The sequence below is a fragment of the Siphateles boraxobius genome, unplaced genomic scaffold, assembly GCF_051911475.1.
Source record: "Siphateles boraxobius isolate OS27281-9 unplaced genomic scaffold, OSU_SipBor_1 25, whole genome shotgun sequence".
Classification (NCBI taxonomy): Eukaryota; Metazoa; Chordata; class Actinopteri; order Cypriniformes; family Leuciscidae; genus Siphateles; species Siphateles boraxobius.
The window spans coordinates 5,428,475-5,442,313 of record NW_027508866.1 but is presented as its reverse complement, the minus strand read 5'-3'; the positions used below and the strand labels follow the sequence as shown (position 1 = coordinate 5,442,313).

Below are 13,839 nucleotides of genomic sequence, written 5' to 3'. Positions count from 1 at the left end.
GCTAACTGTGGGTGCTCACGTGTCCGAGTGTTTTTCTGCTCATTGTCTGGTGTCTGCAGATTGGGATTTATTTATAGCCATGCCTGTCCACCTCAAAGCCCCATAATGCACCACTTCCAGATCCTGCAACTTGTGGCCTTTTTACCTAGGTCTCTAAAATAATCTAAAATCTGATCTCACAAAACAAAAATAGAACAAAAAGCACCACCTGCTACACGGACATAAACAGTCTGAAGTCTGACTGAAAAGACGTGTCAGTCAGGTACTTATTGAAAGCCTGTGTCACGGATGATCTCTGCCATCAGATCCCCCACAATCCAATTTAATCTGCTGTATCCTAGGAAGGGATTCCTCAGTCTGACCAATAGAGTGTCAGTATCGGAGGACGTCGTCGCCAGGTGGAAGCTGCACTTTGTCTGTAGGCCTAGTACTTTTGTTAGCTTTTTGTTTTTGCTTAGTTTTCTGAAACATTCTCATATAAATGACCTAGTCCTTGTTTAGAACTTGCTTTACTTTCATTTTTTTTTTTAAATCTTGAAGGTAATGCAATAAGATAAGCTAAACACTAAACGTGCCCTGCTAGCTTTGGAAGAGGTTACGGTAATAAAGATTCTTCTGTGTGCGTGGGGTTTCTGTGGTCATCAGCATGGAGCAGATGTACACCTGGCACTCTAACTGGTGAGAGAAATTCACATTTGACATTTAGACACCTTTTTTTTTTTTTTTTTTTTGGTCTACTTAAATGTCTGCTTTAGCTTTGTAGGCTAGAAGTACTACTCTAGATAACTCTTTCTAGATAATCTCTAAATTCTGTCATCATTTAGGCTACTCACCCTCATGTCGTTCCAAACCTGTACGACTTTATTCTTCTGCACGACACAAAAGAAGATATTCCTAAAAGAATGTCTCATACAAAATGTTTTTTGGCCTGTACATTGAAAATCAATTATGTCCAATGTTGTTTTGGAAACCCATTGTCTTTCAAAAAAAAAAAAAAAAAAAATATATATATATATATATATATACACACACACACGTTTTTCTTAGGACATTTCAAATGTTGTCTTGGCTGCTAACTGAAGTTTAATTTGAAGTACTTAAATGACTAAAACTGATATAAAAATTAAGAAACAAATTTTTTAAAACTAATAAAAATGACAAAAGCACATAATAAAATTAGTAAAACTTAAAGTAAACTAAAAATGCAAACTGAAAATATAAAAATGAAAGCTAATTCAAAGCGTTAATAAATATAAAAGTATATAAATAATATTAAAGCAACACTGCATATGAACAAAAACAGATATTCTTCAAATTATCTTCTTTGCTGTTTCATAGAAGATAGAAAGTCACACAGATTTGAAACGACAGATGAATAAATGATGACAGAATACAATTTTTGCCAGAACTACCTCTTTAAAATCTTTACTGCTCTGACTCCTTAATTATATTACTTGTGTTTGTCCTCATTTCTAAGGTTCCTTTTGATAAAACCACATGCTAAACCAGTAAGTGTAATCCTGATACACCACAATGAATTATTTGAGTCAGTCTGCTGAATGTGAGATGAGGAAAAACTGTGCATAAGTTGTGCATGTGTGTGTGCTTTTAAATGCATCAGATACCTGACTGATCAACACCTGCAAATAAGCTATGCAGATGTGAAACTGATATAGATAAAATCAATACTATATTATCACAATTTGTGAAAGAAAAGAATGACATATCTGGACATGATGTCTCATTTTCAATGCATTACACTCATGATGTCTAATTTGAGGCCTTATTTTACGCAACTGCGACTTTATTTCTCATATATTTACAATTGCGACGACTTTGTCATTGTTTGGACATTAACTCACACAATATGGACTATATAATCCGTCCTTGCAAACCGGACCTCAGCGGACACTTTGAATAATGTTCTGTCACTGAGATGTGTGTTGGGGGGGACGTGAGTGTTATGCAGCACCCAGATGGAGAGATGAAGGACAGATGGAAGGATAGAGAGAGAGAGAGAGAGAGAGAGAGATGGAGGACAGATGGAAGAGGAGGTGAGGTTTAGAGAGTGACTCAGCAGTCAGATTGAGCGTTTGATGTGAGGGAACATCACACCCTCATTGAGATGAGAAATCTTTCTAACACCCCCCCCCCCCCCCCCCCCATTATTTGAATAAATGTGATTAAACAAGCTCCTGCTCATACGGAGAAACACAGTTTAATACAAGGCGAGAAGGGTGAATTTTAATTTTCATTTGTTGCCATGTGAAAGAGCCTCTGTTTGAGCCGAGGACGCCTTAAAGGGATAGTTCACCCAAAAATGTAAATTCTGTCAGTATTTACTCTCCCTCATGTTGTTCAACCCCGTAAGACCTTCGTTCATCTTCGGAACAGAAATTAAGATATTTGTGATTAAATCTGAGGGCTGGATCACTCCTCCATAGGCTTCTAAGGGATTGAAACTTGTTCCCCGAAAAGTTATTAAAGACATCGTTAAAATAGTCCAAGTGACTACAGTGGCTCAATCTTAAGCTTATCAAGCGACGAGAATACTTTTTGTGCGCAAAAACGAACAAAAATAACGACTTTATTTCAACTCTTCATTTCCTTCTCTGTGGGCCTCGAGTCAGTTAGCGTAGTGTGATAGCGTAGAGCTACGTCACATGTAAGCTCGCTATTGGCCGACGCTGGTCATGTGTGTGATGCGTGTGACGTACAACACAGAAGCGCTGCGCTGTTACACTAGTGAACTCACTCGAGGCCCACAGAGAAGGAAATGAATAGTTGAAATAAAGTCGTTATTTTTGTTTGTTTTTGCGCACAAAAAGTATTCTCGTCGCTTGATGAACTTAAGATTGAGCCACTGTAGTCACTTGGACTATTTTAACGATGTCTTTAATAACTTTTCGGGGAACAAGTTTCAATCCCTTAGAAGCCTATGGAGGAGTGATCCAGCACTCTAAAAAATGCAGGGTTGTTTCAACCCAAATTTGGGTCAAATATGGACGAACCCAACCGTGGGTTAAACATTTTAATTTACAAATTTAACCCAACTGTTGGGTTTGTCCATAATTGACCCAAATTTGGGTTGAAACAACCCAGTATTTTTTAGAGTGAGCTCTCAGATTTAATCACAAATATCTTAATTTGTGTTCTGAAGATGAACGAAGGTCTTACGGGGTTGAACAACATGAGGGAGAGTAAATACTGACAGAATTTTCATTTTTGGGTGAACTATCCCTTTAAGGAAAGAAAAACCACTGATGAAATCTCTTTAATATCGCTGTTGTTTTTCCTAAATAGTTAAATGAAAACAAATGTGGCTTTTTGTTTAAGTCTCATGCTTCACAGATGCGTCTCCTGAGGAAAGGGCCTTCTAATGTTGCACGTGTCTCCTCTGTAGTTTCAGAAGAGATCTCAATAATGTCTCAAACTCTGCCCTGATTTGACAAGATATTTTATCCTCCTTTTTATTTCTCAGAGAGTTTGAAGTCCTGGTGTATCGCAAGGTGGCTTTCTGGAAGTTTTCCAATGGGGAATTTTTTGGCTTTAAAAATATCTGACATTTCAGCACATTTTGTGGAAAGAGTAACATTATAGCTGGATTATTTTGCAGTTCATCATTAGTATTTAATTGGTTTACAATAGTTTCATTCAAATAAACAACTCAAAAAACATTTTATGAGTTCTCAAAGACACTGATTTTGTCAGTGTCCTCTGTAATAGACTGCATGTGTTTTGGAAATACATTACTGGTGAACATAGTTATAATGAAATCACTATAATAATATGAAATGTTTCTATTTATTGATTTTTTTTTTTTTAAAAACATCATTGCACCTTAAACATAATTAAACTAATCTTTGGTTACACTCTAAAAAATGCTGGGTTGTTTCATCCCAACTTTGGGTAAAATATGGACAAACCCAATGGCTGGGTTACATTTTTAAATTCAATTTTTAACCCAACGTTTGGGTTTGTCCATATTTGACCCAAAAAAAGCATTTTTTAGAGTGTGTGTTTACACAAAATTAGCGATAAATAAAGAAAATAATTACTACACAAAACAAATGTAATATCTGTCAAAATCCTCAAATTTGATTTGTGAATGGAAAAATAATAATAGGCTGAAGTATCTTTCCTTAACTTTTCCTAATCCTGAATCCTATTATCTATCTATCTATCTATCTATCTATCTATCTATCTATCTATCTATCTATCTATCTATCTATCTATCTATCTATCTATCTATCTATCTATCTATCTATCTATCTATTTATCTATCTATCTATCTATCTATCTATCTATCTATCTATCTATCTATCTATCTATCTATCTATCTATCTATCGTGTATTGGCCTACAGACATGTGCGCACGGACTCCATTTCCCAGCGCGCACCGCGTCGTCCGATGTTTCCCACAGCTGACAGACAGTGAGCAGAGTCTCACAGCAGAACGCGCACCTCGCACGACGGGCTTCAAAAAGCGCACTTGGATTTGGGATTACCTTGAACCACATCTCCCTTGTGGATCCCAGTATAGACCTCCTCTATTGTCCTGTTCGGACAGTCTGATGGCATGCGTCTGTAGTAGTGCATGTGGATTGTATTGTTATTTGTAGTTGCACTCATCTCTCCATCCACGCCGAGCCCGATGCAGTGGGATGGATGGTGTTAGAGTGGGGCTGATGATGGTGGAGGAGAGTGATGAACAGAGGGACAGCAGCGGTGGCGCAGAGATGGCCGCGTTACACCAGTGCGAACTGATCCAGAACATGATCGACATCTCCATCTCCAGTTTACAAGGGCTCCGGACCAAATGCGCGGCGTCCAACGATCTCACACAGCAGGAGATCCGCACTTTAGAGGTAATAACGACGAGAGGGGCTGAAGTGCAGCGTCATGAAACAACGGATCCGCTCTCGCGCGCGCGCTTTATCCGTTTCTTCCTATTTTTGCACTGCAGCTGTTTATTGTGGTGCAATATAGATGCGCACAGGGCTTGGAACAAACCCCCCTTATTGCAATTTACCATATCCTTAACAAAAAAGTACTATGATATTACCATGTGTGCACAGGGTACCATGGTAATAAAATGGAATTTAGACACTACTATGATGCTATATTTTTAGAAACGCACAGAAGGATGGGATTTGAACCTCTCTCACAATAAAATTACATTAGCTATTACCACCATGACAAGGTAGCGTGATATCAATACATGGTTTCTGGAGTAGGCTTGGATGTATATCACAATGCTTGAATATGGTAATCATATAGCAGCACAATAGCAATGCAACATGGTACAACCATTTGATACCGTTTCACACTTTTCTTTTTTTGTAGTGTGCAGTAGTGAGAAATACTAAGTTGTTACTTTATTGTATAAACAATGCTATTTTGGAAGCACCATGGTAATTTTGTACAGGGTTGACAAGTGCATGTCAATACAATCTAAAAAACAACACCACAAATAACATGGTGCATTTCTGTGGGGGAAAACATTGAGCTTTGGCTTATGTGTGGAGTTCACTGCACACTAACCCAGTGGGGGGTTATTTGACCTGGTTCTGTTGACTAGGTGAAATATTCTTGGCAGTGAGATTCTGCATAAAGCACAGCATTCCTGCAGCGTCTCCATTCCAGAAGCAGTTCTGATATTTTTTGACAGTAAAGGCCTTTGCTGGACTGTCGGCAGGTCTGTGTGTGATGTTTTGCCGATAACGTCTCACCCTAACTTCCACAACATTGGTGGTTAGGTGTCGTTATTGATGTGTGCTCCACCTGGAAAGTGCCCATAGCTCCACCGGTATGGGTAATTAATGAGGAATCAATACAGCCATGGGGTGGATGGTGTGCAAACAGCCCCAGAGGGCCTGTAGCTTGAGTATTGGACGAGAATGTGACCGCATGCACCAGAATGGTGGTTTTATGAAGTGTTATGGATCTGTGTTTCAAGATCTAAAAGGAATTTAGTCCTAATTTGGGGTTAAAAGCGCAAGAAGATGCTTGACAACATTGACGATTTAAAATGATTAATTTTGGTCACCATTATGATTGATCAGTTTATATGTGCAAGCATAACATGAAAAAATTTAAGTTTGGCTAAATAAATGGTCAAAAAAACCTAAAAGAACTAATTTAAATGCTACAAGTGAATTGAGCCATCACACCATAATGTATATATAATGTACAGTATGAAAAATAGATATTCATTTTCAGACATTTTCAGCCAAATATTACATTTAATAGTGTTGTTAAATAATGATTTTAATAGAATGTTAAATGGCTGTAAATGTAATCTAAATGTAGGGAAAATTAAATATTCAATATAAAAAATACTGTTAAGTAAAAAAAAAAATCTAAAACTGATTGAGAACCAATCTGGTGCCGATATATTGTTCGTTCTATTTGAGTATAGGCCATTTTTTCAACCAAAGATAAAAATCTAGAACAATTTAGGGAAACAACCGCAAACAGACTCAGTTCTGCTTCCTGATTTAGCACTATATACATATACACACACACACACACACACACACACACACACACACACACACACACACACACACACACACACACACACACACACACACACACACACACATACACACACACACACACACACACACACACATACACACACACACATACACACACACACACACACACACACACACACAAACACACACACACACACACACACACACAGTATATAAAAACACATAAATATATATACATAGTATATAAATACACATATATTTATTTATATATGTGTGTATGTGTGTGTGTGTATATATATATATATATATATATAGTGCTAAATCAGGAAGCAGAACTGAGTCTGTTTGCGGTTGTTTCCCTAAATTGTTCTAGATTTTTGGTATTAATATATGTGTTGTATTTATAATAATGAGATGTGTATGTATATATATATATATATATATGTGTGTGTGTGTGTGTGTGTGTTTACACTGTACTGGTCAAAAGTTTGGAAACATTACTATTTTTTAATGTTTTTGAAAGAAGTCTCTTATGCTCATCAAGCCTGCATTTATTTGATAAAAAAACAACAACAAAAAAACAGTAATGTTGTGAAATATTATTACAATTTAAAATGTTTTTTTTTCTGTTTGAAAAATACACTGTAAAAAATAAAACGTAATTTTTACGGTCAAAAAACAGCAGCTGTGGTTGCCAGAACATTACCGTCAAAAATACGGTAGCAACGTTATTGGTTTTACAGACTTAACTTAAAATTTACAGTAATAAGCCGTATTTCATTATCTGATATAATGTTAATTTATGGACCTATTGAAGTATTGATTTCTGTTTTGTAACATTGTAATACACTGACAACCAACAATCATCACTCAAATCAATCAAAGCTCATCACAAGCAGCTTTTCAACAAGAAAGTTAATACTAATATATAGAAGCTGCACAGTGTCATTCGCACAAACATTAAACACCATCATGGTAACACACATGAAATTTTAAAAATGCAATAAACATTAATTTAACAACATTAAATGTAACATAAAACCCTAATGTACATAACTGATTAGAAAAAACTAAGAAACCAAGAAGAAACAGTTATTTCAACTAAAATACTTCAAATGTGAAGTGTCACGCAGGGAATTGTGGGAATGTCAATTTACGTTTTTTCACTGTAAATTATACAATGAGTTTTCTTTTTCACTTTCAAAAACTGTAAATTTAACGGTGTTTTACAGTAAAACTACATTAAATGTACCATTAGATCTATCACAGTTATTTACTGTATATAGTAAGGAAACTTTGTTAACCAATTAACAGTTTTGAACTGTAGCATTTTTACAGTCGTTTACCTTTAAAATCACGAACATTTTTTACAGTGTATACTTTAGTGAACAAACTCCCGAGTAACCTAACCCTAGTGAACAATCTTATGTTCACTAATTCTTTGTTTTAATTAACGTGACGTTTTCCCCACGTAGCCAATACCACAAGGACAACGAATCAAATAAACCACATGAGTGGAAACACAAGTAATCACAGATTTAATAAAATATTTTTTGCCAGTTCTAGGGTGACAGAAAAATTATGTTATACTATATAAAGTATACAGTGTATACTTTAAAATATAATTTATTTCTGTAATACAAAGCTGACTTTTCATCAGCCATTACTCTAGTCTTCAGTGTCACATGATCCTTCAGAAATCATTCTAGAACCATTTAGTGAAAGAACAGCAAACTGACTCCTTCAGTTCTGCTTCGAATGTTCTAGCTGTGTTCCACATCAGTCGGTACTGGGTCTAAGTCTACAGGAAATGGTGGAGTCACTCCCGGGGAGAGATTGCTTGGCCTGTTTCCTCTTTATATATTGCAGAACTTTCTGACTGCATTAGTTACAATAAACACTAGGTGGTCAATCTCATATTTCAGGTATGCAGCTCCGGTTTCTCCCTGCTCGCCAGAGTTTGTTGAGTCCTCAGCCGCCAGTACCTGTTTAACCCAGCTGAACAGGTTGCTGTATTGCAAGCGTACTCTTATGAGCGTCGTTCTGAGGGACAGATGGAGCCCGTCAGTACTCAGGCAGTATAACAGGCCCTGGATGCTTGTTAATTCCTGTACAGAACAACAGATTTGAAGTGGCCAGATTCAGACCCCCACCACTTTCCGTACACTTCAGTGCAATCAAGAGACGCTTGAACTCGCATTAGATTCTCACTGAAAGCTCTTTATAACACCACTTCACGTCTTTTTTTAACAGCTCGCCACTCTGGGCAGGAGATAATTATTCTCGGTCTCTCCGGCTGAAGTGCCGTGTGGTTATGTTTGACCGAATGTCACTCTCTCCTGCGGCGGCCGTTCTGCTGATCGGCACTTTTTTCCGATCCGGATTTTTGCATAGACTTTGGTTCACTGGTTTGTGCAAGTAGGACGTGCTCCTGGATAAACATTATTGTTGATACTGGAACAACGTTGCTATCAACCAGTCAGATTTATTTCCACATTAACCTGAATATGGAGAAAAATGTGGGATATATTGTGATTTTATCAGCATTTTTGATCATTATCACAAAATTTTCATGTGACCCAGAATATTTTGTTGTGTGAATATATTAAAAAAAGCAACATTTTGAGGAAAAAGCGGAGAAAAACGCATTTTTGTCAAAGACTTTGTCTGGAACGGATTTACAACGATCAAAACATAAATGGAGTAGATTGAGTCCATCAACACCCTTAAAGCCCATATCTCGTCCTGGATTGACATTTCATTCAGTGACATTAGGCAGTTTTGATTTATATTCTGTTTAATGTTGATGATCAAATTATTTTACAAATGCATCTGTTTAAGTTCAAGTTCAAGTTCATTTATTTATATAGCACATTTAAACAGCCGCTTAGACAGACCAAAGTGCTTTACAGAACAGACAAATAAGAAAAGTAAAAACAGCAAAACAACCCATGGAACACATAAAAAGCAGCAAAGCTACGAGTAGCCTTGTCAGAGACTCAATTGTAAAATAATAAAAATAATTAAAAATAGAGATTAATATGCTATAGAGAACAGGTAGGTTTTTACCAAGGACTTAAAGATAGAAAGGTTGGGGGCCGTTCGGATCTCTAGGGGTAGGGTGTTCCACAGACGAGGCCCTGCCACTGCAAAAGCACGCTCCCCTCTACGCTTAAGTCTGACACGAGGGACTACCAGCAGAGCCTGGTCGTGAGACCTTAGGCTTCTTGACGGAGTATAGGGATGAATAAGTTCGGAAAGATAGACTGGAGCTAAGTTATGTAAAGATTTAAAAACAAATAGGAGGATTTTAAAATCTATTCTCTGCCGGACTGGCAGCCAGTGTAACGATTTAAGAATTGGAGAGATATGGTCATATTTGCGACAGTTGAGAATAAGTCTAGCCGCAGCATTTTGGACCAATTGTAGACGGGCAATTTGAGAAACTGATATCCCACAATAAAGTTAATTGCAGTAGTCTAACCTACACGTGATGAATGCATGAACCGCCATTTCCAAAGTTATCGGAGTAAGAAAGCCTTTGATTTTAGATAGTAATTCAATTCAATTCAATTCAATTCAAATTTATTTGTATAGCGCTTTTCACAATACACATTGTCTCAAAGCAGCTTTACAGAAATTGCATTTCGGAAATGTACATAGAAAAATACAGTTAGTTAATCAAGTATTAATTTATGGCATAACATATCGCCGGCTTTGAGTCGTCTCTTCACAGGCGTCGAGTCGTCTCTTCACAGGCGTCGAGTCGTCTCTTCACAGGCGTTGGGGCATCTGAAGTCTCCGTGAGAGGCTGGATACAAACTGGAGCTGACGAACGCTATTTACCTCGGGACTAGCGTCCCGAGATAACAGCAGAAAGGCAGATGGGAAATAATTAGCATAGCTGATGTTCATAATGTTAATGCATTCGAACTGATTCAGCAGTAGTATCAAAGGTTAAGCATTAAGTGAATGCTTGGTTAAAGAGATGCGTCTTTAATCTAGTTTTAAACTGGGACAGCGAGTCTGAGTCTCGTACAATATCAGGAAGGCTATTCCAGAGTTTAGGAGCTAAATGCGAGAACGCCCTCCCTCCTTTAGTGGACTTAGATATCCTAGGAATGACCAGAAGCCTCGAATTTGGTGATCTTAAAGAGTGCGATGGATTGTATGGCGATAGAAGGTCTGTTAAATACACAGGAGCTAAACCATTTAGGGCTTTATAGGTCAGTAGGAATACTTTGTAATTGATACGTAACTTAATAGGTAACCAGTGTAGAGATGATAAAATAGGTGTTATATGATCATATTTTCTTGACCTAGTAAGAACTCTAGCAGCTGCATTTTGCACTAACTGTAGCTTGTTGATTGATAGTAAACGAAGTTGGTAGAAACCGGAGCTGATGACAGCTGATATGTGTTTGTCAAATTTTAGAGACTGGTCAACAAGAACACCCAAGTTCCGCACTCCTGTAGACTTAAAGGGAGATAGGCTCCCCAAGTCTGAGCTTATACACTGAAACCTTTCACTCGGGCTGAAAACAATGACCTCGGTCTTATCATCATTTAGAGAGAGGAAGTTTTGAGCCAGCCAAGCCTTCACCTCCTCTAGGCATAGCAGAAGAGAGTTTAACGCTGCAGGATCATTTCTCTTGAATGGAATGTAAATTTGGGTGTCGTCCGCATACAAATGAAATGATACACTGTGTTTCTTTAAGATAGTGCCCAACAGTAGCATGTATAGAGAGAATAAAGAGGGAGCCAAAATGGAGCCCTGTGGGAGACCACAGGTTAGAGGGGCCATGGAGCTGGAGAAATTACCCATCTTAACTAAAAACGTTCTGTCAGATAACTTGGAAATGAAAGGCAGGACAGAGATAGGTCGGTAATTTTGTAAAATAGAGGGATCCAGTGAAGGCTTCTTGAGCAAAGGAGTGACCGTAGCCACTTTGAGATAGGTTTACATATCCTTCTGCTGCTTCTTTGCACATGTTTTGATCAGGAGATTCAGTACTCCTCCAGAAGAAGTGTCATAGTGCCACTAATGTATAACAGTGAAAACACAGAAAGCTGGACATTTCTGTCAATGCGTTGTCTCATAAATTACGAAAATTTTCGTCAACGGCAGTGAAAGAGTTAACAGTGTCATTCTACTATTTGTGATTTAAGTGAGCATTAAGCCCAAAGTATACTTCGTTTTTTTATATGAAAATACTAGTGTATGCGTACAGTCAAATGCAAAGCCTTTTAAAGTATATACTTTGAAGTTTACTAATGCAAGTGGTCAACACATGCGCTCTAGAAAGTTTCATCTTTGTCCAGTGTCTGCGCTATTTTTCTTCAGAAGTTATGACCGATAATAATGTCTTTGTGTTCTTTTAATCTAAAGTTGTGGATTTTCAAAACCCCCTCACACAAGTGCTTGTCAATGCAGGCAACTGTTGATGTTGCAGTCTCCGGTATTTTGTTGTTATTGTTAGCAGTTTTGGCTAGATTTAACTAGCTAATTCAGTAAATGCTTATTTGAAGTGGTAACACAATGCTTTGATAGCATTGGCATAGCATAGCAATTACTGAATGAGAAAGACAATATAAAACATTTAACACAAATCTGTTCTCTAAGCTCATGCCACTCTCTTCACTATGATGATAACCCCCCCCAAAAAACCTCACATAACAGAAACTCTTCTAAATTACAGCAAAACATTAAACACTACTAATCTCCCACTAAATCTCCAATTTAACATTAATCTTGCGCGAAAAACATTATATAACACTTAATTTTAGCATTTACTCTCCCTTTCGAGTGTCATTGCAAAGCATGGGGAAATAGAAATCCCAGTCTAGATTCAGTTAAATTTAAGTTTGTCTAAATTAAAAGAAACAAGTTCCTAAAACTCAAAGCAATGGAACAATTCCAATTACTTAAAATGGGTCGGTTTTGTGAACTCAAAAGAAAAAGTAAGTTCTAAATACTCATAAAAGTTAATTTGATCGAACTAATTTGTTTAAATTAAGTTTGCCCTACTCAAACCATTAGGGTTTACACTTACAGTGTGTAATATTTACTTTATTTCAGCTTTATTTCAATTAACAAAAATGTTTGTATTGTTTTAGTTAATGGTAATAACCCTGCTAGGTTGATAGTAATTGTGTTCCATTCTTATAAATAGGTGTAATTTGCTAAATCACTTCAAATCATGTTTACTAACCAAACCAGCTCACACACTATGTCTTTCTTCAAGACTAGGGAATGTTACTCCTGCACCAGTTGTTTCCCTAGATGCTGTGGGACTGTGCATGTCCTCCAGAGTTAGATTCGTATGTCTCCTCGCATCTTCTCTTTGTGCAGATTTTGATGAACTGTGATGTTTGATTCCGACAGCATGAGACGTCTCAGGAAAGCAGTGACCTACTTATATGCAGAGATCTTCAATCTTTCTGTGGATAAACACATTTGTTGATGGTAAAAAAGGAGAGCTAGCTTTGCTCCAGAGGGTTTCTGTTTTGCGGACTCGAGCGGTCAGCTGTTGAAGCCCTCATCAGTCTGAACCCCCCCCGCAGTGATGTTTGAGAGAGTTTTGCAGTGCATTGCTGTCGTGTGCTGTCGTGGCTGGGGCTATATTTAGATGTCTTCCTCCCTACGCGTTTTCAGGGTTGGTTGTTAAATAAGAAAATAATGACGTGAAGAGGATGAGCGAGGGGGGGGGGGGGGAGGGGAGAGTGCCAGCCAATCAGCCTGCGCCTGTTTGAGGGCTCCCAATAGACTGGGAATGGGGGGGGGGGTCGACAGATTCAGCCAAGCAGAGCAGGTAAGAGATGTTCCTTCATTACTCGTGGCTGTCTCAGTGCTGAGCTCTTCCCTAGATATTCTCCAGTGCATCCGAGCTGCGTCACTGAGGCCTGATGAGGAGCTGTCATCGTGCCTGGGAGCAATCACGTGATATGATGTTTGTTTAGTCTAAATAATGTTCTTTCATGGCCAGATTGTCAGATCACTCATTATTTCATTTAAGGCACATTTTCAAAAAAAAACTTCCTCGTCTTCTCTAGGTCTGGAAGGGTCAGATGTACGAGCTGCTGCATTAAAGGACAATTCCAGCCAAAAATGAACCTAGGGGTAAATAACACATGGGTACCGAGTCGACCGCTCTCTGGGATGCGTTTTCATGATAATCGAATGTACCCAGTTTTAACGTTAGTTTTAGTTTTACCACAGACTAGCTTATAACGCTAGTGTATGGGGCATAGAATAAGTAAAAATAAAAATCGCTAGTTAATACGACTAACAAGGCTCAAAATAGCTCCACACTAACACGCTAGCATAATGAGGGTC

At 37.9% G+C, this 13,839-nt stretch overlaps 1 protein-coding gene across 3 annotated transcripts in view; it reads left to right on the top strand.

The window, feature by feature from the left end:
- The first annotated feature begins 545 nt into the window (after positions 1 to 545).
- ksr1a (kinase suppressor of ras 1a) overlaps positions 546 to 13,839 on the top strand; it is a 56,653-nt gene continuing 43,359 nt past the window's right edge. The window contains exon 1 of one of the 3 annotated variants that reach the window (XM_077242127.1): positions 546 to 678. Coding sequence is in view for 2 of the 3 variants with exons in the window: in XM_077242125.1 (XP_077098240.1) it covers positions 4,665 to 4,868 (204 nt within the window). In the remaining variant the exon portion in view is untranslated. Of the gene's footprint in view, positions 679 to 4,448; positions 4,869 to 13,839 lie in introns of those variants that run through there. The other 2 variants (XM_077242125.1, XM_077242126.1) reach the window with 2 other exon arrangements.